This window comes from Chanos chanos, chromosome 3, assembly GCF_902362185.1.
Source record: "Chanos chanos chromosome 3, fChaCha1.1, whole genome shotgun sequence".
In the NCBI taxonomy this organism is placed as follows: Eukaryota; Metazoa; Chordata; class Actinopteri; order Gonorynchiformes; family Chanidae; genus Chanos; species Chanos chanos.
Window position 1 is genome coordinate 22536874 of NC_044497.1, and position 24944 is coordinate 22561817.

Sequence of the window (24944 nt, forward strand, 5' to 3'; positions counted from 1 at the left end):
TGTAGTGTGGTGTAGTGGGCTACAGTGTGGTGTAGTGTGGTGTAGTGTGGTATAGTGTGGTGCAGTGTGGTACAGTGTGGTGTAGTGTGGTACAGTGTGGTACAGTGTGGTGTAGTGTGGTACAGTGTGGTGTAGTGTGGTACGGTGTGGTACGGTGTGGTACAGTGCGGTTCAGTGTGGTACAGAGTGGTGTAGTGTGGTGTAGTGTGGTACAGTGTGGTGTAGTGTGGTACAGTGTGGTGTAGTGTGGTGTAGTGTGGTACAGTGTGGTGTAGTGTGGTACAGTGTGGTACAGTGTGGTGTAGTGTGGCTCAGTGTGGTTCAGTTTGGTACAGTGTGGTGTAGTGTGGTACAGTGTGGCGTAGTGTGGTTCAATGTGGTGTAGTGTGGTACAGTGTGGTACAGTGTGGTGTAGTGTGGTACAGTGTGGTTCAGTGTGGTGTAGTGTGGTACAGTGTGGTACAGTGTGGTGCAGTGTGGTACAGTGTGGTATAGTGTGGTGCAGTGTGGTATAGTGTGGTGTAGTGTGGTACAGTGTGGTGTCGTGTGGTGTAGTGTGGTACAGTGTGGTGTAGTGTGGTTCAGTGTGGTACAGTGTGATGTAGTGTGGTACAGTGTGGTGTAGTGTGATGTAGTGTGGTACAGTGTGGTGTAGTGTGGTACAGTGTGGTGTAATGTGGTACAGTGTGGTATAGTGTGGTGCAGTGTGGTACAGTGTGGTGTAGTGTGGTACAATGTGGTACAATGTGCTGTAGTGTGGTACAGTGTGGTGTAGTGTGGTTCAGTGTGGTACAGTGTGGTGTAGTGTGGTACAGTGTGGTACAGTGTGGTGTAGTGTGGTACAGTGTGGTGTAGTGTGGTACAGTGTGGTTCAGTGTGGTACAGTGTGGTTCAGTGTGGTACAGTGTGGTGAAGTGTGGTACAGTGTGGTACAGTGTCGTACAGTGTGGTTCAATGTGGTACAGTGTGGTATAGTGTGGTACAGTGTGGTGTAGTGTGGTACAGTCTGGTGTCATGTGGTACAGTGTGGTACAGTGTGGTGTAGTGTGGTACAGTGTGGTGTAGTGTGGTACAGTGTGGTACAGTGTGGTGTAGTGTGGTACAGTGTGGTTCAGTGTGGTACAGTGTGGTTCAGTGTGGTACAGTGTGGTGTAGTGTGGTGAAGTGTGGTACAGTGTGGTACAGTGTCGTACAGTGTGGTTCAATGTGGTACAGTGTGGTATAGTGTGGTACAGTGTGGTGTAGTGTGGTACAGTCTGGTGTCATGTGGTACAGTGTGGTACAGTGTGGTGTAGTGTGGTACAGTCTGGTGTCATGTGGTACAGTGTGGTACAGTGTGGTGTAGTGTGGTACAGTGTGGTTCAGTGTGGTACAGTGTGGTGTAGTGTGGTTCAGTGTGGTTCAGTGTGGTTCAGTGTGGTGTAGTGTGGTGTAGTGTGGTGAAGTGTGGTACAGTGTGGTACAGTGTGGTACAGTGTGGTTCAGTGTGGTACAGTATGGTGTAGTGTGGTGCGGTGTGGTGCAGTGTGGTACAGTGTGGTACAGTGTGGTTCAGTGTGCTACAGTGTGGTACGGTGTGGTGCAGTGTGGTACAGTGTGGTGTAGTGTGGTGTAGTGGGCTACAGTGTGGTGTAGTGTGGTGTAGTGTGGTATAGTGTGGTGTAGTGTGGTGCAGTGTGGTACAGTGTGGTACAGTGTGGTGTAGTGTGGTACAGTGTGGTATAGTGTGGTGCAGTGTGGTACAGTGTGGTCTAGTGTGGTACAGTGTTGTGTAGTGTGGTACAGTGTGGTATAGTGTGGTGCAGTGTGGTGCAGTGTGGTACAGTGTGGTATAGTGTGGTGTCATGTGGTACAGTGTGGTATAGTGTGGTGCAGTGTGGTACAGTGCAGTGTGGTATAGTCTGGTGTAGTGTGGTACAGTGTGGTGCAGTGTGGAAATTAGTAGGACCCATTCCGGGTCAATACCCAAAGCAGACTGCTGCATTTTTGGTATGATGGAGGGTAAATATGTTAAGGCTAAGGTGCATTTGTTGAGAGACATAAAGAATGAAGAATAGTGCTTTTCTTTCCTCGCTCCCATCACTAGATGTTGTGTTTATTTTGTTCAAATGGGCCTCAAGCTATGCCCCAACTAGCTGCACATTTCTACAGCTCTTTCATTTTTTCTCCAAAACAAGCTGTGAGCGTTAGACCCAGTGGACAATGAAAACACAGCAAGACACAACTCTATTTCTGTACTCATATTTACCTCCAGTCCACAATGCCTGTGCTACAGGCTGAACGTACTAGACCGGCCCTCAAGGTCAGATATGCAGGCAACACACTAACAGCAACAAGTAACAAGGTCTACTCAGCTGGTGTATTACAGACAGACAGATAGATAGTTAGACAGATAGGTAAATAAAAAGATAAACAGACAGCCAACAGATAGACAGATCAGTAGATAGATAGATAGATAGATAGATAGATAGATAGATAGATAGATAGATAGATAGATAGATAGATAGATAGATAGACAGACAAACAAACAGACAGACAGGTTGTTTCAAAAGGTGTCAGCAGTAAGGCTTAATGAGGTTACCAGAATGCCACAAATGTGCCAAATCAATTGGGTCTTTATACCTATTCAGTTCATGTGACCTGAAGGTTGACAAATGAAAGGCTCCATTAGGGGAGCAGGGAGGGGCCTCTGTTTCAAAACATGACTCATTTTCTCTGTAAGTCCCACAGCACAACTCCAACCAGTTATCGGAAGCTGAGCTACTTCCTGTAACCTCACTGGGCCAGCTTGCCAGGGCCTGGCCAGTGAGTGAGGGATGAGGTGTCACCCCAAAGTGACAAAGAGCCTTTGAAGGATGGATGCTTCTCTGAGTGGGGAGGGGAACAACACAGGCTGGGGTCACCCTCACAGTGGCTTTATACATTCCTGTTGCAGACCAGTGGAGCAGCTCGTATGTGGAGAACAAGACAGTGCTGACAAAGAAACGGATTGAAAAGAAGGCGAGAGAGAGAGGTCTGATGTGCTGACTACATCCCTCTTGGCAGATAACAAGACCCAGCATAGTCCATAACTTTCAACAACCTTGTAAAAAGCCAATGTTTGTTCCCCTGGACTTATGCCAAATACGTTCTGTAAATAGGTCCAGGAGAGAGAAAGGGAATGAGAGATATGGGTGCATTGTATCATATCTATGTCAAAACCCCCAGCTCTGGACAACTCAGTTTGTGTTGTTGGAGGAGTGTGTGGAAAGGACTGTACTGCTCATTAGAGGAGAGCCTATATTTGAGTCTTTATTTATAAAGGTGATTACCCATTTTGTTTCACTCATTCCTGTCAAAGCACTGTCTTGGAATCAATAAGAAAACAGGGAGCAATGAGATAAGCTAAACTCACCAGTGTTGTGGATCACTTTGTCACAGATATTTTTGCCTGTTCCTGGTTGTGTGTGATTCCTCAGACAAAGAGAAAATAATGAGAACTGAAGCAGGTGATCTAACACCGTGTGCATGCTCCCGAACAGTGAGGGAGCCAATACTCCTGCAATGAAGAACATGTGGAATGCAGTTTGACCAACATTACTTTAATGTCCTGTTTGTTAAATCAGCACATCTCAGTCTATATGTCAGAGCATGTCTGTGTGGAGGGCCAGAGCATGACCATGCTGCTGTATAATTAGACAGTCTTTGTCTTGCTGACTGGCAAAGGCTGAACGCTGAAATGAGGCAACTGACTAACTCATCTCCACTCAGAGGAGCCTGGAGTAGAATGAAAAGGATTTCAAAGCATGAAAAGGCTTTAAAGTGTCCGCCCACTCAGCGCTCAGACCTTGAAAAGCAGTATGACCATCCAGGGATGCTAGCCACTGATGACTGCTTTCCATGTTCATTAGAATTGACTGCTTTACTCCAGGGTCACCAAGACTACAGCACCTGGCATTACTAACTTTGTATTTAAATAGTAGTGTAACAGCTACATCCTCTTCCTTCCACAGCTTTACCAAGATATTTGAGCTTTAGGTGGCTAAATTTGGACTTCAGGTGATAAAATGTGTTTGTGGTCTTTAGATGATGGAATTAAAAAAACTATAGTCAACATCTGAGGTCAGGACACTTTGACTTCACCATGAGAACAAGCTAGACAGGGAAATGGGATGCTTTGGGTCGAGTGAGACATCAGCGCAGCAACTAGTCAACTTCACATAATGTTCTGACACAGAGTACACAACACAAAACTAGCGTTCTGACACAGAGTACACAACACAAAACTAGCGTTCTGACACAGAGTACACAACACAAAACTAACGTTCTGACTCAGAGTACACAACGCAAAACTAAACTCACCAGAACTCTGATGGTTCCCTGTCTGTGCATGGACTTGAATGTATAGGTAGTTCAAGGGAATGAGACTTGTGGCATTTATATTAGAAGACAAACAAAGAAGTAAAATTTGGCAGGTTTCAAAATAAAAAAAATAATAAATGAATAAAAAAAAAAGCTACCCAAAACCAAAGTGTCCATTAAAATGATGTTAGCTGCATGAACTCGTCATGACATCTTTGGGGACTATTTAGCATTAACAAGTGAGATAGGTCTAGTGTTAAAGGACACTTGTGTAAATCCTGTTTGTGACTTTAAAACCATTTAGCCTCTTATCAGGGCTTCGTACAGTTTTCGTACATTTTGTCTTACTAGCCAAATCATGATGTTTACGTCCAAAATGACAGTCATTCGCAAAAACAAACTGCAATGACAGGGAAAGAAAAAACTGAGGGGACATTGTCACTTTGGAAAGGACAGAAATCAGACTCAGATGGACCAGTTGGCAACATTTAAAACACAATAAGAAACATGGGATGCCTGTCTTTACATCTTTGGGTGAAGCCCAAATCTTTGAAAGAGCCTGCCTCTTTTTGACTCTGGAATGTAAAATTCATCTTCAGTCTCCATTAGGCAGACAGACACAGAGGCATCTGGAAATTAAGGTTTAATACACTTTGAATCATTAAAGTCACAGATCAGTGGGAGCTTCATATCCCTGCTCAAGTTTGGTGCCAGGAGGAACAAGAGCACCGAGTCACCAAGCCAATCCCCACATCAGGTGAAAGATCATGGCAGGGTAGGCCATCTCTGCTTATTGATTTTCTAATTAACTGACTGAAAGAGCAAGCTGACATTGTAGTCCACTGAGGACAGCACAGTAGGTGGAGGTCGCTGGCTTTAAACACAGAGTCACATGGGAAAGGTAAGACAGCTGGGGGAGAACGCTGCCCAGAGATGTTGGCGAGATGATCAAGAGTTTGACCAAACAAGAGCTTGATTTCTTTGGCATGTGTGATGCAGCTTTGTCCCTGGCAGGTGGATAGTGGGTCCAGCTTCATGAAACTAACTCAAACGTGTTTCAGAGGACACCACAATCTCATTTTCTCACAGTCCTGAAGAGAGTGCACAAGAGACTGATTCAGTTGACTCCCACCCAGCTCCCAGGAGAATCTACTCCCCCCACCCCCATATCTCAAACTGTATGTGCAGTCCTCCATTTGTGTAAGTTTATTGGGGTAAATACAAATATGCCTTATCACTGAACCATGAGGCTGGAGCTCCTTAGTGAGATCCTGGCTCATAACTTATTTATCATACACCATTATTATATAGTACAGCTCCCCTGTTAATAGGACCCAAATCAGGAGAAAGAAACTGCTTAATGCTCCAGGACTCCCAGATTCATCATCCTTAAAAACAGTGCCACTTATAATGGTTATGAACTAGATTAAAATTACCCTCCTATCCTAACTTTCCTCTCCTGGAGGTTTAACAGTGGTGTCTATCAGAGCATGCAGCAAAAAGAACATATTTCAGAGAGAATACTGATGAGGATAAGCAAGACAACTAAAGCCATTCGATGGCATTACCCTCCAGAGTCAGGATCAGAATCTGCATATTCAAGGCATGTAACAGATTTGCTAGGGGTCTGACCAAACAGGCATAGATGGACCATACCTAATACTGCACTTTGCAACAGGTACCTGCATATTCCCTGTTCATGACATGTTCATAGTATCACAATGTATCAGACAAACTGAATGCAAAACAGGGGAAAGAAAACCATACAAAGCTCAAAGGATTTTTTCAACAGAACAAACTCAAGAAGAAATACTGTCAAAGACACCCAATGCTTAAGACAAATGCCAGATGTCTTAAGATTGGACAGAATAAAGAGAGAGAAATAGAAGAGAGAGACTCAAGGGAGAGAGTATACACAACTATACATTTCCGTCAAGCCAAATGACATAAATGCATTACGCTCCTTGACCACCTGCCTGTGTGACAATCAACTAAGGAAACCCAAATGCAGAACACAACTCAGGTTTAGAATGAAGGAGGGTTTATTGACAAGTTGTAGTATGGAGATGGAAACAGGCAGAGGAAATGAAGGTAGCAGGCAAGGAAGCGGATGATGAGCGAGGTTGCAGAGTGGAGCTGTGAGCGAGGCGGAGTAGTGGGACTAAGGAGACGGAGCTGAAGGGTGACAGGCAGGCGAAGGGCACACTGGAGATGCGGAGTGGCACAGAGGTAATCCTTTCAAGAGAGAACAGGCAGATAAACACTGATATGCAAACTACAAAAAAAACAATAGAATACAATGAGAGACCGAGAAGCGAGTTCTACCACACAGGCTGAAACAACGATCTGGCGACGAGTGGATGAAACACCGGGGTTTAAATACTGTGACGTGATGAGGTGACTGATCGCAGGGGTGTAGGCAATCTGGAAGTGTAGAGAGACAGAGAGAGGCCACACCCACAACACACACACGCACAACTGAGAAGACAAACCAACAGGGGGAGCACAGGGAAAGGGAAACACTAGAAACTTAAGGAATAGACTGACAAAATAGCCTTAACCATGACAGCCTGTCAGCAATCACTCAATGGATGAGTAATATATTTTTTTAAAGTTAAACGACGACAAGACTGAAATACTATTAGTTGGCCTCAAACTCAGAAGAGACACACTTTCTACCAGACTAAGACACTTAGGCCATCAAAACAAACTAGAAGTCATAGGCCTGGATGGAATTTTAGACTCATATTTCAGTTTTAAACCCCACATAAGCAAGGTAACCAAAGCAGCCTTCTTCCACCTAAGAAGTGTTGCAAGAATACGCCCATTTTTAACTCAACAGGATGCTGAGAAGCTCATTTATGCTTTTATTTCAAGCAGACTGGACTACTGCAATGCTCTTTGTACTGGTCTTCCAAAAAAGTCAATTGAGAATCTACGGCTAATTCAGAACTCTTAATGGTTTAGCAATGTTCCTTCACAAGCCCTTAGGTCCTCTATGGCAGGTCTTTTAAACATTCCACAAGTCCCCAAAAATAAAACTGGGGAAGCTGCCTTTATCCACTCTGCACCTAAACTGTGGAACACCCTACCAAGAAGTATTAGATAGGCAGGCCCAGTAGACAGTTTTAAACGGCAACTAAAATCATACCTTTTTGGTCCAGCGTACTATTAGCACTTTTCTCTATTGTTTTGATGGTTTTTATTCATTTTATCCATTCCTCATTTTTTTTACAATTTCATTTCAGTTTTTATTTATTCTTTTTTTATTTCATTTGATCTATTCCTTTAACAATTTTACTCTAAACTCTTTTATTCATTAATTTTGATGATCTTTCCTGTTTTATGCCCCTTGAATTATGTGGTTTATCCTTGCTTTTTTATTGTGTGGTTTATTTACCAGTATTTTATTTATTTTATTACTTTTTATTATTATCATTATTATCATTATTTTCTTTCTGCTGAAATGTAAAAGCACTTTGAGCTACATTCTTTGTATGAAAAGTACTATATAAATAAAGTATTATTATTATTATTATTATTATTATTATTATTATTATTATTAAAGGGACAAAGTGGAGAAGAGAGAGAGCACTGAGGCATGGTAAATCATACCATAGCCACTGCCATCAGCCCAGGAAAACACAAGTATACTGGTGCCTGTGATAGTAACTGTATTGGAGATTGTTTTGGTAACTGTACTGGAGACTGTATTGGAGATTGTATTGGTGACTGTACCAGAGATTGTTATCCTAGTCACGGGTCACAGAGGGTGCTAGAGCCTATCCCAGCACTCATAGGGTGAAAGGCGGGGAAACACCCTGGACAGGTCGCCAATCGCAGGGCAGACACACAGACAAACACATTCACACACACATTCATACCTAGGGGCAATTTAGTGTCTCCAATTCGCCTAACCTGCATGTCTCTGGACTGTGGGAGGAAACCAGAGCTCCCGGAGGAAACCCACACAGACACGGGGAAAACATGCAAACTCCACGAAGAAAGGACCCTGGCCGCCTGGCTGGGGAAACAAACCTGGAACCTTCTTGCTGTGAGGCAGCAGCGCTACAATCAGAGATTGTCAGAGATTGTATTGGAGATTATATTGGTGACTGTAGTGGAGATTGATTTGGCGACTGCACTGGAGATTGTTTTGGAGACTGTATTGGAGATTGTACTGGAGACTGTATTGGTGAAAATACTGGCAACTGTATTGATTGACGATTTCATTACAGCAGGCTGCTCATAATGAAAACTATGTCCATGATTTCTGAGGACCAGTCCTTACCAGTGTTAATGTGTTGGTTATATTTTCATGTCAATGTGTGGGTTATAATAGCCTTAGACCTTGTGAGGTGCCTCCTCGTGAATACACCTTGTGAATAGCCCCTAGACCTTGTGAGGTGCCTCCTCGTGTCACCTCCTGTGAGAACACATGACAGTACTTCCAACATGAACATATATAATTGTTAATTTCAAAATTCAGACAATTTGAGTGTGTTTTAGGTCATTACAGAAAATAAGCTAAAGATTCAAATGTCCAATCCAACAAAATACATGAGGTGCTTATAAATATGGGCAGACTTCAAGCCACACACCAAAGGAAGTAATTGGACAGCACTCAACATCTTGTCCTGAGTGGCAGAACAAATTTGTTCATTGTCATTATTTGTTTGTTCATTTCTCCTCATGGACTTCTCAAGTATGGCTTACTCCAACAATTTTCCGCCTGGTCAAATTTAATGCATTCCTCAGTTCATCCTCCGCTAAGCCAAATGCTGATGTATACATATTTGATTAGGAAACTCTACTGATTACACGCTGTGAGTGGTGTTTTTATTTTTGTGTGGATGCAAGGCTATGAACACTGGAGAGGGACATGCAGATAAGGATGAAGTGTTGAGATTGAGTCTGAATAAAAACAGGACCCTCAGTCTAAAGGCATAGAACATAGGAATAGTTTCCTGTTTCAAAAACAATGATGTGGATGGGATGTTTTTTGTGTTTGTCTGTGGTCAACAAAGAGGAGAACTGGAAGCTAAGATAAATGGAGTAACTTCAGAACATTAAAAAAAGGGGGAGGCGAGGGAAGAGAGAGAGAGAGAGACAGAGAGAGAGAGGGAGAGGGAGAGAGAAAGTCTCTGGGTCTTAGTGATAGCGTGTTTCAGCATTTTAACCCAAAGACAATGCAGAGCACCAGGCCTTCCACAATGATCCTCTGTCACTGTCCTTTTTCATTCTTTCATTGTTTTATTCTTTCATCCTCACACCTTTCCTATAAACCACCCATTGCACACCACACCCACTCATCGCCCACATGGCGTCTCATGTCGAAAAATCTCTCTCTCCCTCTCTCTCAGCGATTAGACCCTGCTTAAAACCCTACATTGTCACCTTAATCAACATAATTTTCTTTTTGAGACAGAGCTGTGTGAATACATGTATGTGTGCATAAGTATATCTGTGTGAGTGGGTGTGTGTGTGTGTGTGTGTGTGTGTGTGTGTGTCAGTGCATAGTGTGTATGTGTGTTTGCGTGCACGTGTGCAGTGAGCCAGAGTCTCAAGCTCCCGGAACAGAGACAGGAGCACAGGCACTAATTGGATCAGGCTGGGATACTTCATGACCAATTAATATCATAAATAAGCCGAAACCTAAAGCATGCACTATGGAGATGCAGAACTGCAGTGGGAGAGAGAGATAAAGCGAAAGGAGAGCAGGTGCGTGGGGTAAACAGGCGGTTTCTTACATAGACCCCCCACTCCCTCCCCTCCATGTGTGTGTGTTTGTGTGTGTGTGTGAGACAAAGAGAGAGAGAAAGAAAAAAGGGAAAGCGTTTACATTGAGAACTTAATGCTTGCCTATAGGCACTTTCTGACCGAACAGTTCTAGGGTCTAATTTCATAGGAACTACCCCCTGGGGAGCTTCCCCTAGAACTACATACGTTCTAGGGCTTTTTTTCTGTTTGCATTCGCACCGCCATTAGGAACGCTGAAGTGACATAAGGCGGCCGATGGTACAGCAGCTAAGAGATGTTGTTTTTACGACTAACCAGGATAGATGCACATTTTTAAGTACAAATGTAATGACTTTTAAGACCTTTTAAATCCCCCCAAAGGCAAAAAAATACCATTACTGCAGCAAAAGAAATCGACAAACTAGACTACAGTATACACAATTAATGAGTTTTATTGAATTTGAATGACAGAAATATTGAGTGCACATTAGATAACATATAATTGCCTTCTCATTGATGAAAATAAAACTGTATGGCGATAGACCCAGTTCAATGGAAAAAAACGTCCCCCTGCATTTATGCATTTACCACCGCAGTAGCAGTGAGTGACTCGATGGGCAATACTTTTCGGGTGCTAGCATAGCGCTTGTGCCTGACGCTTGCTCGCAGCATCGTGGGTTTTTTTTTTCTTTTTCCCTGCCGCAGCCTTCAAATCTCAAGCTGGATAAACACATACTTATTTAAGATTAAAATGCGGATTACAGCCACACAAGCCGACACACAAGTACCTACCGAAGCGGAGTGTACGCTACCTCTTCAATGTACAAATATACATTGGACGTTGCAAAAATGGTCATTGTTGGGGGATATAAAATACCGGTAAAATAAAACATAAAACCATGTCTCCCCTCCTACAATTCCAGACAGTTTAAGACATTTTAGACATGAATATCAAAAACTAAATGTAATACGTTCTAAGACTTTATATTTTGCACGGATCTTTAAAAATGGCAGATGCAATCATCTATGCCTGCGTCTGGACCAATGGCTGTACACCTACGTCACAAGGTTCCTATTACGCTGCAAAAGTACCTACCCTGAAGTAGGAGCTAAAAAGGCCCCTCAAAACGGCGTTCTAAGAACTATAATCGTTCTAAGTTCCTGCAGCGCGAACACGCAAAAAAGGGGGTACTTTCTCCAACAGTTCTAAGAACTATGGAAAAGTTCCTCCGGTGCGAAAGCGCCTTATTTTATGAGTGTGAGTCCATGTGAATGTGTGTGTGAGACAGAAAGTGTGTGCGGCACGTGTATGTCTCTGGTATTCTTGTTTAAGTCTAGTGGAGAGAAAGCAGCAGACCTAGATTGTTATTGGATTTTATGCAAATGTAGCATTTGGAAATGTAGAACACACTATAATTTGCATAGTCATTCAGTATGTGCTGTTTATAGGTGCATAAATCCCCAGCACCCCCCTATACTACTAGTCCCTCTGCATGGCACTCCATCTCACTCATCAGCATGTACACAGCAGGCCTTAGAGTGAATGTGTGTGTGTGTGTGTGTGTGTGTGTGTGTGTGCGCGTGCAAACAACGTGTGAGAGAAAGCAAGTAAGTAGCCAGACATTCTATTTATGTATGAATGCTTACCAGTGTATGTGTGCAGCACACTGTTGTAAATTAAAAAGGCCTACCTCTGTCCTGCCCTGGACTGTTTATGTGAGAGTGAATGAGTGAGTGAAAAGGTGTGGTCTGACTGTCTGTCAGTGTGTGTGTGTGTGTCTGTCAGTGTGTGTGTGTGTCTGTCAGTGTGTGTGTCTGTCAGTTGGAGTGTCTGTCTATCAGTGTGTTTCTGTCCATCTCGGTGTGTGTGTCCCTTGGTTTCTGTATTTGTCTTATGCGAGAAGCTAACAACACGAAGACTGACCTCTGACATGTTCACTCTGCCCTCCTGAAAGGAGCAGTCATTGGCATTGTGGGTACACATGTGGCGGTACTTGCACCAGTGGCAGGGGAAGGATCCATTCACACACGAAAGACACCTGCAGAGAGATGGGGAGAGACAGAGAGTGAGTTTGAAACAGAGGAAGCCCTTTTTTAGAAATAAACAAATAAATAATTAATTAATAGATGGCTCACTTAAACAATATGACTGTTTCTTTTAACATTTTTCATGTTTTAATAATGAAAAAAGTGATACAGGTAGATGTGCGTGGAGATCTACTCAGTACTAATCTACATGGCCAGGGTCTATGAATAAAAGCATCATTTTTCATTTCTCCTCATTATTTCTGATTTTATCAAGACTCCATCTTCTCCTTTTTTTTTATCTTATTAATGTCACTTTCCAACTCACAGCAGCAAGAGGTGGCAGAGAGCTGTAAGTAAGGGGCAGGTGAAGAGAAAAAAGGAAGGATGAAGGATGTGTCAGAAAAGAGAGAACCAAAGCTTTCATAAATTACAGATGAAAAGGAGGAGAGATGACGAGGAAAAGAGAGAGAAAAAGAGAAGGTCAAAAAGGAAGGAGAGCCCTCGTTCACACACACCCTCACACACACACACACACACACACACACACACACACACACACCCTCACACACACACACACCCTCACACACACACACACACACACACACACACAAGCAAGCAATGTTCTAAGCAATGTTAGCTGCTTTTCTCTAGTCTAACAGCACTAATCAGGTTTTCGCACACCTTCATATCCAGCATTGTTAATCCATCTGTAATGAGCAATCTAACAAACTGACAATCTCACATAACCTGTTCTGTATGTTACATACATGGCCTGTAACACATGTTTATATATATATATATATATATATATATATATATATATATATATATATATATATATATGTGTGTGTGTGTGTGTGTGTGTATGTGTGTGTGTGTGTGTATAACATAGAGGAGTATCAGATTATAATCTCATCAAATAAAAGAGCATAACTCTAACAGCTGTAACTCTTAATGTAAAAAACAGACTCATTTAGATCAATTACACTGCTTTAAATTTGCCAGCATCCTCCACTGACAACACAACTGGAACATGGCCAGCATCCTCCACTGACAACACAACTGAAACATGGCCAGCATCCTCCACTGACAACACGGCTCTGTCTACTCTGAACTTTTACCAGACCAAAAGTCTGAATGCTAATGTGGCTTAATGTTCCAAAACAGCGATCAATGATCATCAAATTTCAAATTTAACATATCAAAAAATCAAAACCAAAATCCAAGGAATACAGCTTTTATCTTACAGTGAACAGCGCTTTCCCGTCCCGCAATATGCACAGCTGAAATGCAAGGCACCTAACCCCTAACCGCTCCACGGGCACTTCACTGTGGCTTCCCACTGCTCCGGGGGTGTGTGTGTGTGTGTGTGTGTGTGTGTGTGTGCTTGCATGTTCATCATCACTACCTTGGATGGGTCAAATTTCCCCATTGTGTGGACAATTACTTACTTACTTCCATAGCATAAATCGATAGCGTATATCTATCAATCTTTGCTACCCTATCGAGAAATACAACCACTACCGGAAGTAGGTTGTGCTACCTTAAAGGCCAAAGGAGGTCGGTAATTCTTTTTTTTTTTTTACCTGATCTGAGAATGGTTCTAAGCTAATTACATTATTGTTTTCATTAATTCATCCAACAGCAATTTCGAAAATGCTGTCAACTAAATTTTAATAATAGGCGTAGTCTACTTACAATTTATCAAGCACATAAACTGTATGTATTTTGACAGTCTAGTTTACATGCTGATGTAAATTTGTAGTCTAGTTTGTCCATCAACACACGCTAATCAATACCTACGTAAAACTTTAAGTATCATATTTTTCTGGTCTAAACCTTATCAGAAAAGTAGCCTACGATTCTGAGATGTCGAGGGGGAAAACGTAATATTACGAGAATAAAGTTGTAATTGAGAAAAAATTACAACTTAAAATTACGACTTTATTCTCTTAAGATTATGACTTTTTCTCGAAAAAATTACTTTATTCCCATAATATTATGACTTTTTTCTAAGAAAATTACGACTTTATTCTCGTAATATTACAACTTCTTTCACATAATATTGCAACCTTTATCCCCAAAATCTCAGATTTTTCCCCCCTCACTGGCCCTGATACTCCATTGTAGAAACACTACCAGGATATAACTATAGAATGTTCTGATAGTCTGAATTATTTACCAGAATTTTATTTATTTATTTATTTATTTATAGGAAGTGCTACCAACATAAACCTACAGGTGGCTGATTTTCCATAGTCTGAAATAGCTTATCAGAAAGTGCTACCTACATAAACCTACAGGTAACCTTCTAACAATTAGCCTTCCGCCAAGTAGGATGAAATGATGGGTTGCCCGCTAAACTCACGTCACATGATCTAATTGTGATGTGTACATGCGCAGTAGGACCGCTTGATAGGTAGAACACTGACCTACTGTGGACGTAGCCTCAGTTGGACTAAGCTGTTCTGTCAGAATTTTCAGAATGTTCCGAACTCTATCAAACATTAAGTATTACGCTGCTTGCCTAAACACGGTTGTATAAAATGATAATGGTTGGAATGCTTAAGAATTAGTTTGATTTTTAGTTTGACAATGTGCCATTGCAATGTAAAATAAACCCACCTAACAATGGTATATAAACAGATTCAAATATATCATTAGTTGAATATTAACCCATTACATCTAAGGTAGACCTGTTGTTGTCCACAGAGCCAGGCAGAGTGATCTGGCTCTTATAAGAAAAGTTTGGGGAGCCATGACATACAGAATCAGCACTGATTAGTTGTTCTGTATATGATCATTGAAACAGGCCATTGCAATGCAATACGAAAAAAAAAAAAAAAAAACACAATGAAAGGTTTCCTTTAAAAAGTAAATAACTATTTTGCAACATTCACTCATCTTCTCAAAATATTCAGTGAACGGCAATCTAATCAAGTAAACCTTCCTTAGGTTGAGAGCTAGTAACAAGTTAATGTTAAATAGCTGATGCTGAGCTAACATGTTTGTTAACCATCTATAGGTGCGAACGTTAACTTGTCTTTCACATCACCAAGTGACTGACTGACCTATCTGGGTGCGTTTTGAGGTGCTTGATGAAATTTGATGTGGTCGAACCAGCATCCTTTAATTTGATACCGCACACCTTGCATTTAGCCATTCTTTTGTTTGGGCCTTGTGTGAAGGCATTATAGTCAAAGGTTATCACGAATGGCATAGCAGCTGCAGGTGTGCTCACCATGGTTATGGTGTTGTTTCTGCAGCTTACATCTTGGCCGTAAAGTTATGCATGATAATAAGGGAGGGAATGACATCCAGCTTGTCAGACATTTCCTTAATGTTAATACGCCAAAAAATAAAAAATAAAATAAAGATTGTTCACAAGTCCCAAATCTCAAGTCTGAGAGGAGTCTCAACTTTTTTGAGGATAAGTCTCAAGTCACTGTCTGTGCGACTTAATACTCCCTGTCAGATTTACAGAGACCTTAGAGAAACTGATTTACAGAAATTGAAATCATTAGTGATTAGTTATTAGTTAGACTTAGAAATAAAACCATATACAGAGTGGGTAAACCACACACACACACAGCTGATAAGGGTTCACTAATCTCACAGGAGGACAAAATACACAACTGTTTTTAACGTGAGCAGGACAGAAGTGATAGGCCTGCCAAATGGCAGTAATGTATAAATGTCATTCATCGGTGTGTGTGTGTGTGAGTGTACGATCTTTACCACTATACAAGTCTAATTTTAAAGTTATCAATTTTACAAATGAGAAAAAGCCAAAATTCTCTTCAAAACATTACAACGAGAGGGACCCCACACAAACACGGGGAGAACATGCATACTCCACACAGATACCCCCTTTTCCACCAACAGGGAATGGGTTCTTGAATCGGTTCCTTTCAGGATTCTTTAAACTTTGGTGCCTTCTAGCAAACTAGCCCTCGTTTCAACCAGTTTTGAGCCAAACCATTGTTATCAAGGGTGCGTCATCAACAGAGGGCGTTGCACAATGCACAACGGAAATAAACAGCAGTTGCAAGATGGCGGATTGCATTGTTTACCTGCGAGCTTTTGTTATTGCAGATATTTGTTTTCAAAAAAAAAAAAAAAAACAACAAGCATGGACCAACTACTAGGACGTAAAAGACTATGACATGCAAGGGGAGTATGTGAAAGTATGTGAAAAGGTTTTCGTTGCAGAATAGCCTACATGATTGTAAATGAATGACATGCCCTGATCTCATCACCGAATGACAGGTCAGACAGCCCGTATCACAACTGTAGCATACTCAGTAACCAAGCCAGTCCAGTCTTCCGTTCTTTGTTTGCATTGAAACGGAATATGTAGTAAACCACAAAATATTGCCATATTTTAGGCTATTCACCAAGTACACTTTAACCAGAAGTAGTGCAAAACGCATGCCTTGTCACAACAAATGCACAATACAATGCTGTCACAACACTAGCTGGGTTTCCATCCAACTATTTAATGCAGATTAACGCTTAAACTTTGCATCAAAGCTTTTAAATCGCATAAGAAATTAATTCGCTGGAAAGAGGTGATTAGCATAGGTTAAAATGATACTGGTTGATGGAAAAAGGTTTAGTCACATCAACAAGGGGTTTGTTGTGATTTTATCACGTACTTCCATTAAAGTTGTCCTAGACAAGTTTTAAACCCACACATGTTCACAGCTCCCCCTGTGATGAGGAGAGTGTACATTTTTAATCCGCATAGCACAGCTGATAGAAATGCGCACAAATGCATTTCTTTAGCCGAATTTTCATAAATGTGCTTAAAATATGCGAATGCGTTAGGTTGAAAACCAGCTACTATCCCCTGTTGAAGGTTTAAATCACTGGAACTATAAAGTCAAAACCAAACTTGTTAATTTGCTAATACAGATGTCAGTCAAACCCAATAAGCATTAGGCTGTACAAATAAAAAATTAGAACACATTTTCTCTACTTCAGGAGCATTTGTGATGATATTTTAGTTATGTTATCAACCAATTTAACAAACAGTAACATGTTTTGCTTTTTTTTTGTATTCAATTAAATAATTCCATCCTAATTTGGGGGGCCTATGCATCTTTTGGGTGGGCCTAGGCCCGTCAGGCCTGTCCATTGGCTACGTGCCTGATCATATCTTATGCAGTTCTATGGCCGGTAGAAAAATTTTTTGGCAGGTAAATTTTTTCAGTTTACCAGCCATTGGCAGATAGATGCAGAGTCTCTTCCTCCATGTCCATGTTCCCCCTATATTCCCGTTCTCTCCCTCTCTCCCTCATTCTCCTTTGGTTATTAATGCATTGGTGCTCTTGCATGCTTGATTAAGCCGTACCACTGATCCCTCTCATGTTAAACTGTTATATTGTTGGGTGAATGGAAAGAACTGGGGTATGGTGTGGCACAGTGAACTAGCAGTGAGATCTCTGATGCTTTGGCAACACACACACGCGCACACACACACACACACACACACCCATGCAAGTATACACACACGAAATACACACACACACACACACACACGCATAAAGAGACCCAATTACATCTGCTTCATAAGCTTACGATGGATGTACGCTGCAGTTGTAGAAGACAAAGTCCACACTTGCAAACTTCTTCCCCGTTTCTTTAGACCTCAGATGGAGCTTCACCACACGCTTGTCACCTACACAGAGAAACCAGCACAGCCAAAATTAGCAATGTCCCAAAACAAGCTAAATAAGCTTTATGCGCGCGCGCACACACACACACACACACACACGCACAAAAACTCACATACAAATGTTCCTGAAACTGAAAGGTTTTGATGTTGTATATCAGTGATGTGGATACTACTACTACAGTGTGAATGGTGCATACAGCATTTTTCCAACCAGGAAACAGTGTGAGTGTGTGTGTCTCACCCTGGTTGCGTGTGATGGGGGCGATGTCACGGGCAGAGGGGGAGAGGCAGTAAATGCGTCCAGCCATGATGTGACCCTCTGTCTCAGTGAAGTTATCGAACGAACAGTTGACTCCTGCCACCGCCAAGTTAGGTACATTCTGTGCCTCTAACACCAGCTACACAAAAGAGGGATTTTACACACACACTCATATATACACTCACTCCATTCATACACACACACACACACATATACGCACACGCAAGTATGCACACACAAACTCATGCATGCACTCACACACTCACACACACACACACACACACACATACACACCTGTACTTCAGACATGGTGACTGAGATGTTGCTGGGCTGTACACTGAGTTGGACACACTGCTCCACTTTAGATGCAAACCGCTGGGGCTCGTCTGCCCTATCACAGCGGTCTTTCTTCGAACAGCTATGGAGACATAGAGAGAGAGAGAGAGAGAGAGAGAGAGAGAGAGAGAGAGAGAGAGAGAGGGAGAGAAACAGAAGGAGCGAGAGAGAGAGATGGATTTAATAACCCATGTCAGAGTCAGTGAAGGTGGAGAAATGGTTACTTTTTTATTTCTTATTTTATTTTCTTATGTATATTAGACTGTGAAGAAAAATATTGTTTAGAGCAGAAAGTGAATTAGAGAGACATTTGATTTTAGGTGTTTCAGTGCCTATAAAAGTCAGCTGACATCATCTTTAAGGAGAGCAGTCAAATAAATGGTGAAATATAATAATCCTGAAATGGTCTGGACAATAAAGGCATATATCTGGACAATCCGATAAACTGGGGGGTAATCTGCGATATAAAGGTATATGTCTGAACAGTGATAGTAATCTCAATTAATCTGTGAGATCAGTGAATATATCTGAATAATGAAAACAATCCGTAATAATCTGGGATTGAAAGGAAGTGTTCTTAGTGTTGCAATGTGAGGTAGTCTGTACAATACTCACACACTGTGTAAAACACACCAGCCGCAGTGGGGATCTCCAGAACCAAGACACTCATTACAACTTGTGTACTGTTCACAGCTCTCCACCGGAACTCTGCTCACCTACACACACGCGCACGCACACACACACACACACACAAATACAGACAAAGGTCATATTAGAGACAACTGAAAAACTGCTGAGACTAACCAATCCTGTGAATACACCGTCAATGTGTGTGTGTGTGTGTGTGTGTGTTTGTGTGTGGAGACACACACAGTACTCTGAGTGTGCCATGAAAATTCGCAAAGTAAAAACTGGAGAGTGTAGCTTGGTCTTCAGGATGACTTGTAGTGCTGAACTCACACACCCACACACACATACACAACCTTGTGCAGGAGTAGGCAGGTGTGTCTGAGCAGAACCAGCAGCACCAGTACATGAACTGTCACTGACCTCAGAACAGCTTTGCCCACCTGCATGAGAACAGATATCGCTCAGTCCCCAGACTGAAGCAGAGATTCTGTTTGCACTGCTGCCTACTACTACATCTGGAGTCAGGTATGAGGGCCAATCCATTTAATGGTAGTGTTGGATCATTAAATTGCCTGAGCCTTGCAGGAGAGCAATTACAGAGGAAGAGAGGAGGAAGAGAGAGGGCTGGAGGACTGCCAAAGAAGAGGAAGATGGGGAGATAATAGAGGAAGAGAGAGAGAGAGAGAGAGAGAGAGAGAGAGAGAGAGAGAGAGAGAGAGAGAGAGAGAGAATAAGAATTGTAGCTATGATGGTTGGATGCAGGAATGAGGAACTCTTTGAGAACAGATAAATGGATAGATGAGTAAATGGATGGACACAGAAGAAAGGAGAGGAAGAAAATTGTAAAAGGTGCAAAGAGGATGAAAAGCCCTGGAGACGGCATGACGACATATCCTGTCTGAGAGAAACAATGAGCTTTTGACTGAATCAGTCTGCTCAGGTGAGAGAAAAAAGAGAATCCATTCACTTTCCAGGGGGCAGGTGAAGAAAAATGAGAGAATTATTTAAGAGAAAAACCATCCACAGCATGAGTCACGTTTATCTTGGTCACAGCGGAAAACACCGCAGTAAGATGGAGAGGTGCTTTTACCTATACTTAAGATACTTTTTCTAAACTCTTAACACAGCAACACAACTACATCACACAATTAGCCAAATAGTTAATTTTTTTTTTTTTGCTCAAAACCACATTTTGTTCATTAAATACCAACTAGATTTCAAAATGCCAAAATAAAAAACGTTCCCTACATACTCTGAGTCTATCTAAACATGGCAAACCCAACTCAATTTCGAATCATTCTTTCAAAACACCAGCACATGTTTTCTATACAAGAGGAACACACAATCATAGAACAATGACTTTCAAAATCCTAACAGTTGATGGCATTACAAAAACTGCATTACTTTTCATGTTTCAGTTCTACAGGTACCCGCATACAACAGACAATATTAATCCATTGGCTTTTTTTTATAGTTCAGTTTCCTTTAACTATAAACCACTCTACTTTTTTTTTGGTTGAGTGTCAAATGTGTGCATTTTTGGCAACATATTATCTAAAAGTGAGTGAATCATCTTTACTTCATAGAATGTACAGCTGAAAAAAACAGTAAGTGACAGAGCTGCTGCAGTAAAAGCTTTATTAGCAACATGGAATTGCAGCCAGTGATCAACAAAATATCCAACATACATGGCCTTTGGTTCCAAATGTGTAAAAATCAAATACACAAATACAGTAAAAAAGCCACAGCTACTCTTCTGCCTGGTCTAGCTACTCCTCTCCCTGGTCCTCTTCCTCATTCAACTATTCCTCTCCCTTGTCCAGACATTATTTTTTCTCTGCTCCTCTGTGTTGTTCTGTATCCACATTGAGCAAAACCAATCCAAAAAGTCCCCTTTTACTGTGTATGTCCATGTAATTGAAAGAACTTTAACACCTGGCTATGTTTCCGATTGAGATTGAAATCAGCTGTGTTTGGTCTATTTTACACAACTTACAGTGAATCAGCTATTTCTCAATGTTTCAATGATCTGTTCATTCATGAAAATGCTCATCAGATGTTTCAGAATAACTTTTGAGCTGCTGTTATTGTAGAAGTAGAGGCTTTATACTATATTTAAGGTTTTGAACATTAGGTTTTCATTTCTGGCATGCTGTGTGCAAACATTTGTAAATAAGACAAGAAAGATCCATAATTCTGGTATTTTACGATTGCTTACACACTAAAATGAAAAATAAGACACATTGAAACCTGACACTCAATCAGCAAAACCTCAGACCAGATCTGCACAACTATAAGCACATTCTCAGCCTCACACTTTTTTCAAAACACTACACACACTTCTCCACATTAGACACAGAAATCTAACATGATGTCACTTCTTTGCCATTTCAAGGCACTGCACTTCAAAATTCCACACTTATGAACCAATTGAACAAACATGGCCGTCAGGTGTACAGACACTTAGGTGCTTAATTGTAAGCTCACAAATCAGGCATAAGCACTATAAAAAGGCAACAGGTCTTCAACTAAAATGGAACATTGGCCACAAAGATATTTTGACTGCCCCAAGCCAACGTGGTAGAAACAATGTGCACTGCAATCATGCAGGATGGGGTCCCCCACCGCCATGCCAACTTGGGTCCTTACAACACAGCCCATATACTCACATTTTTGGACAGACTACACAACACTGTCACAGCAGAAGACCAAATGGATGCAGAGCAGATTAGATACAATGTATCTTTCCACCAATTTGCACTGGTCCAAAGCTGGTTTCATCAGCATCCATAATTTTCACTCCAGTACCTCCCACCATACTCTCCTTTCCTCAACCCCATTGAGGAGCTTTTTTCGGCATGGCAGTGGAGGGTTTACAATCTTCAGCCCTATTTCAGGATACTCCTTATTCAAGCCATGGAGGAGGCCTGTGACCAAATTGGTGCAGGGTCTGTGCAAGGATGGATTCGCCATCTAAGAAGACTCTTCCCTCACTGTCTTGTGAGAGAGGAAATAGCCTGTGATGTGAAGTGCTATGGCTAGATCTAGCTAAGCGAAGAGATGATGCTTAGGTTTTTTTGTTTTGTTTTGTTTTTCAATTCATGCTTTCTTTTTTGTCTCCACAAATGTTTTTGCTGCGTTTATGGAATGTACTATATTCTATATAGAATATGTTCTATTCTAATTTTCAGTGCAAAATGCCACCTTTGGAAATGCATGGATGTATTGACTGATTTTCAATGTGGAGAGAAATAAATACTTTCATCAGTGTGCAGTACTGGTCTTGTTGTCACAGCCTGCACCTCCATTTTGTTTTGTTCGGTCTTTGTGCTCTTGTTTTGTCTGTCTCCGCCCCTCACCTGTTCCTGTTTGTCTCATTATTAACCTCGTTAATTTGAACCAATCCTGTTTAGTTCTCCCTCTATTTAAGCCCTAGTGTTTGCCTTGTCCTTTGTCTATTGTTGTTTGTGTTTTATAGCACACTGTTATGCTGCACCTTTTTGTTACTGTTTTTGGTTCCTGTTTGCACGTGTATTTTGATCTTCAGTTAAAGTCCTCCTTTTGTCACCTTCAATCTTCGTGTCTTGCACTTGGGTCCTGCACCACTCCAACAGCGTGACACTTGTGTGTTGTGTTTGGTCAATATATTCATGTGCTTTACTCTAACAACATCTCAGAAAAAAATCAAACCCAGACTATATCATTAGAAAAATAGAAATGTTAAAAGTGTTTTAGATTGAGCACAGCAGTGTGTAACTGGTTCAAACAGAATTGGATCGTATGAACCATGTGTGTGCCACGCAGTAACAAAGTTCAGTTTTTATAAATTTCTGTATAGTTTTGAATGAAAGGTTTATTTTTTGAAAAGATCTGAGGTGTTCTGCTACTTGTGTGTGTGTGTGTGGTTGTGTGAATTGTGTGTAGCGTTTTGACAAAATGAGCCCTGTTTTCAAAATTGTGCTTAAGCAATCGTAAAAAAACTGTAATTGACTGCATATTCTGTGAAAACAACATGAATTGTGTCAATGGTATGGTCCACAACAGACTGATGTTGTGCTAATTGTGTTTAGAGTTTTGAAAATGTGACAATAGATTGGACAAAAGGATGTTTGCAATTTCAAAAAACTGTAACATGAGATTACTGTAAAGATGCATTCACAATCAAGACTCTGAGAATCAGACACAGCAGCAATATGCAAATCATAATTCATAGCAAAAATCATATCACATTCATCATTGCATTATTGCGTTACACAACACAACAATCATGTTCTATTTTTCACCTCAGTGTTTAACAGTGGCTACCAGTGCTTCTGAGGACATAGTGCCTCTGTCTTAACTGCTCACTAAAAATTCCACTCTAAATAAACAGTGAATAAGATAAACACACACACACACACACACACGAGGACTCAAGCCCCTGTGGTCTCTCTCAGAGAGCAGAGATAATATCAGACCAGCTGAGAGAAGCTTGAATGAAAAAAGAGGTTCCTCCTTTATGAAGGAGGTGGGTGTGCAGTCGGGAAGGAGAGGAAGAGTTGTGGTGTTGCAGTCGTGAGGGAGAAAAGGGGTCACTGATTAACCATTCTCTCCTGTTCTGTGTGTCCAGTGGCGTGAGGCCTTATGTTGTCAGAAGCCGCTTGTGAAGATGAGGAGTCCAGAGAGACAAGTGCTATGCTACCATGGCAACCATGAGTCCAGGCTGAAGTGGTTCGTTTGATTGCTGTGCTGTGTTCCATTGATTAGGGGGTTTTCACTGACATATTAAGTACTTGGCCCACTGCAGGGACTGGATTATGTCATTCCAAACTAAACACAACAACTCCCTGGACACTGCTCTGTGTGTGTGTGTGTGTGTGTGTGTCGGCGTGTGCCGGCATGTGTGTGAGCGTGCGTGTGTGTGTGTGTGTGTGCGTGTGTGTGAACATATACATTCATAAATGTATATTCAGCCACGTACACTCATGACTGGTGGCCTTGTTCAGTAGTACACATTACTGTTTAGTTTTTCCATTAAAAGAAAACTGTACATCAGACCCTGTACATCAGACCCTGATATTGACTCACCTGTGATTTTTCACAGGAAATATGAGAACAAAATGCCTGTGAGCAGAAACTCACCATCTCTCTGTATCTCTCACTCACGCGCACACACACGCAGATAGAATTGAGGACCTGCCGGCTCACTACCTATATTGAGACGTCCGCTCCACAAATCAGATTTCAGTTAGTTGATACTTCCTTGTCACGGACTGACAGAGATGCAGAACCTGCCGCACTGTAAACCCTGACCTTCATTGAGACACTTTTAATTGGGTCTGCGGACAGGTGTATGGTTTCAGCGCTATATATTGTGTGCTTTACTGCAAACGCCCAGCTCCAGCAGGCTCAGGCACCAGACACAGACGCTATGCAATGCCAACATGGTGGCACTTATCAAAAGTGAGGAACACAGAGACCGGCATTCATAACACATGTATCACATCACTCTCTATTCTATTCCATCCCTATATCATATCATCTCTCTACATCTCTATATTTTTTATCAATTTGACGTTACCAGATGAATAGGGGACTTTTAGCCATTGTCTTGGTGACCTACAAACACCCTGTTTAAGACCATTTTATACTTTTGCACCGAATCTACGCAGTAGACTACGCCACAGCCTGACGCACACCTCCCCAGAAATGTAACTACGTGTGGCAGCGATGCCCATCCAAGCAGACCGCAACAACTGTGATTGGTCTGCTTGGTAGCATCACCCTCCTTCTGCCTCAATCGGTTCAATAGTCATACACACTATCTCCTTCAAGGTCTTCTCTCTTTTCTGCATTGCAGTAATTTCAGTAAAAGTAGCTGTTATTCAACATTTATTAGCTCCAACTCCAGTTTCAGTCGCCATTGAAAAATTTCTGGCAAAATGGCGAACT

General features: G+C 41.6%; 1 protein-coding gene across 1 annotated transcript in view; it reads right to left on the reverse strand.

The window, feature by feature from the left end:
* Positions 1-24944, reverse strand: part of plxna1a (plexin A1a) — a 173685-nt gene that overhangs the window by 75944 nt on the left and 72797 nt on the right. The window contains exons 4-8 of the mRNA XM_030767657.1: positions 18999-19099; positions 18342-18465; positions 18030-18186; positions 17692-17791; positions 12005-12119 (exon numbers count right to left, since the gene is read on the reverse strand). Coding sequence (XP_030623517.1) covers positions 12005-12119; positions 17692-17791; positions 18030-18186; positions 18342-18465; positions 18999-19099 — 597 coding nt within the window. The remainder of the gene's footprint in view (positions 1-12004; positions 12120-17691; positions 17792-18029; positions 18187-18341; positions 18466-18998; positions 19100-24944) is intronic.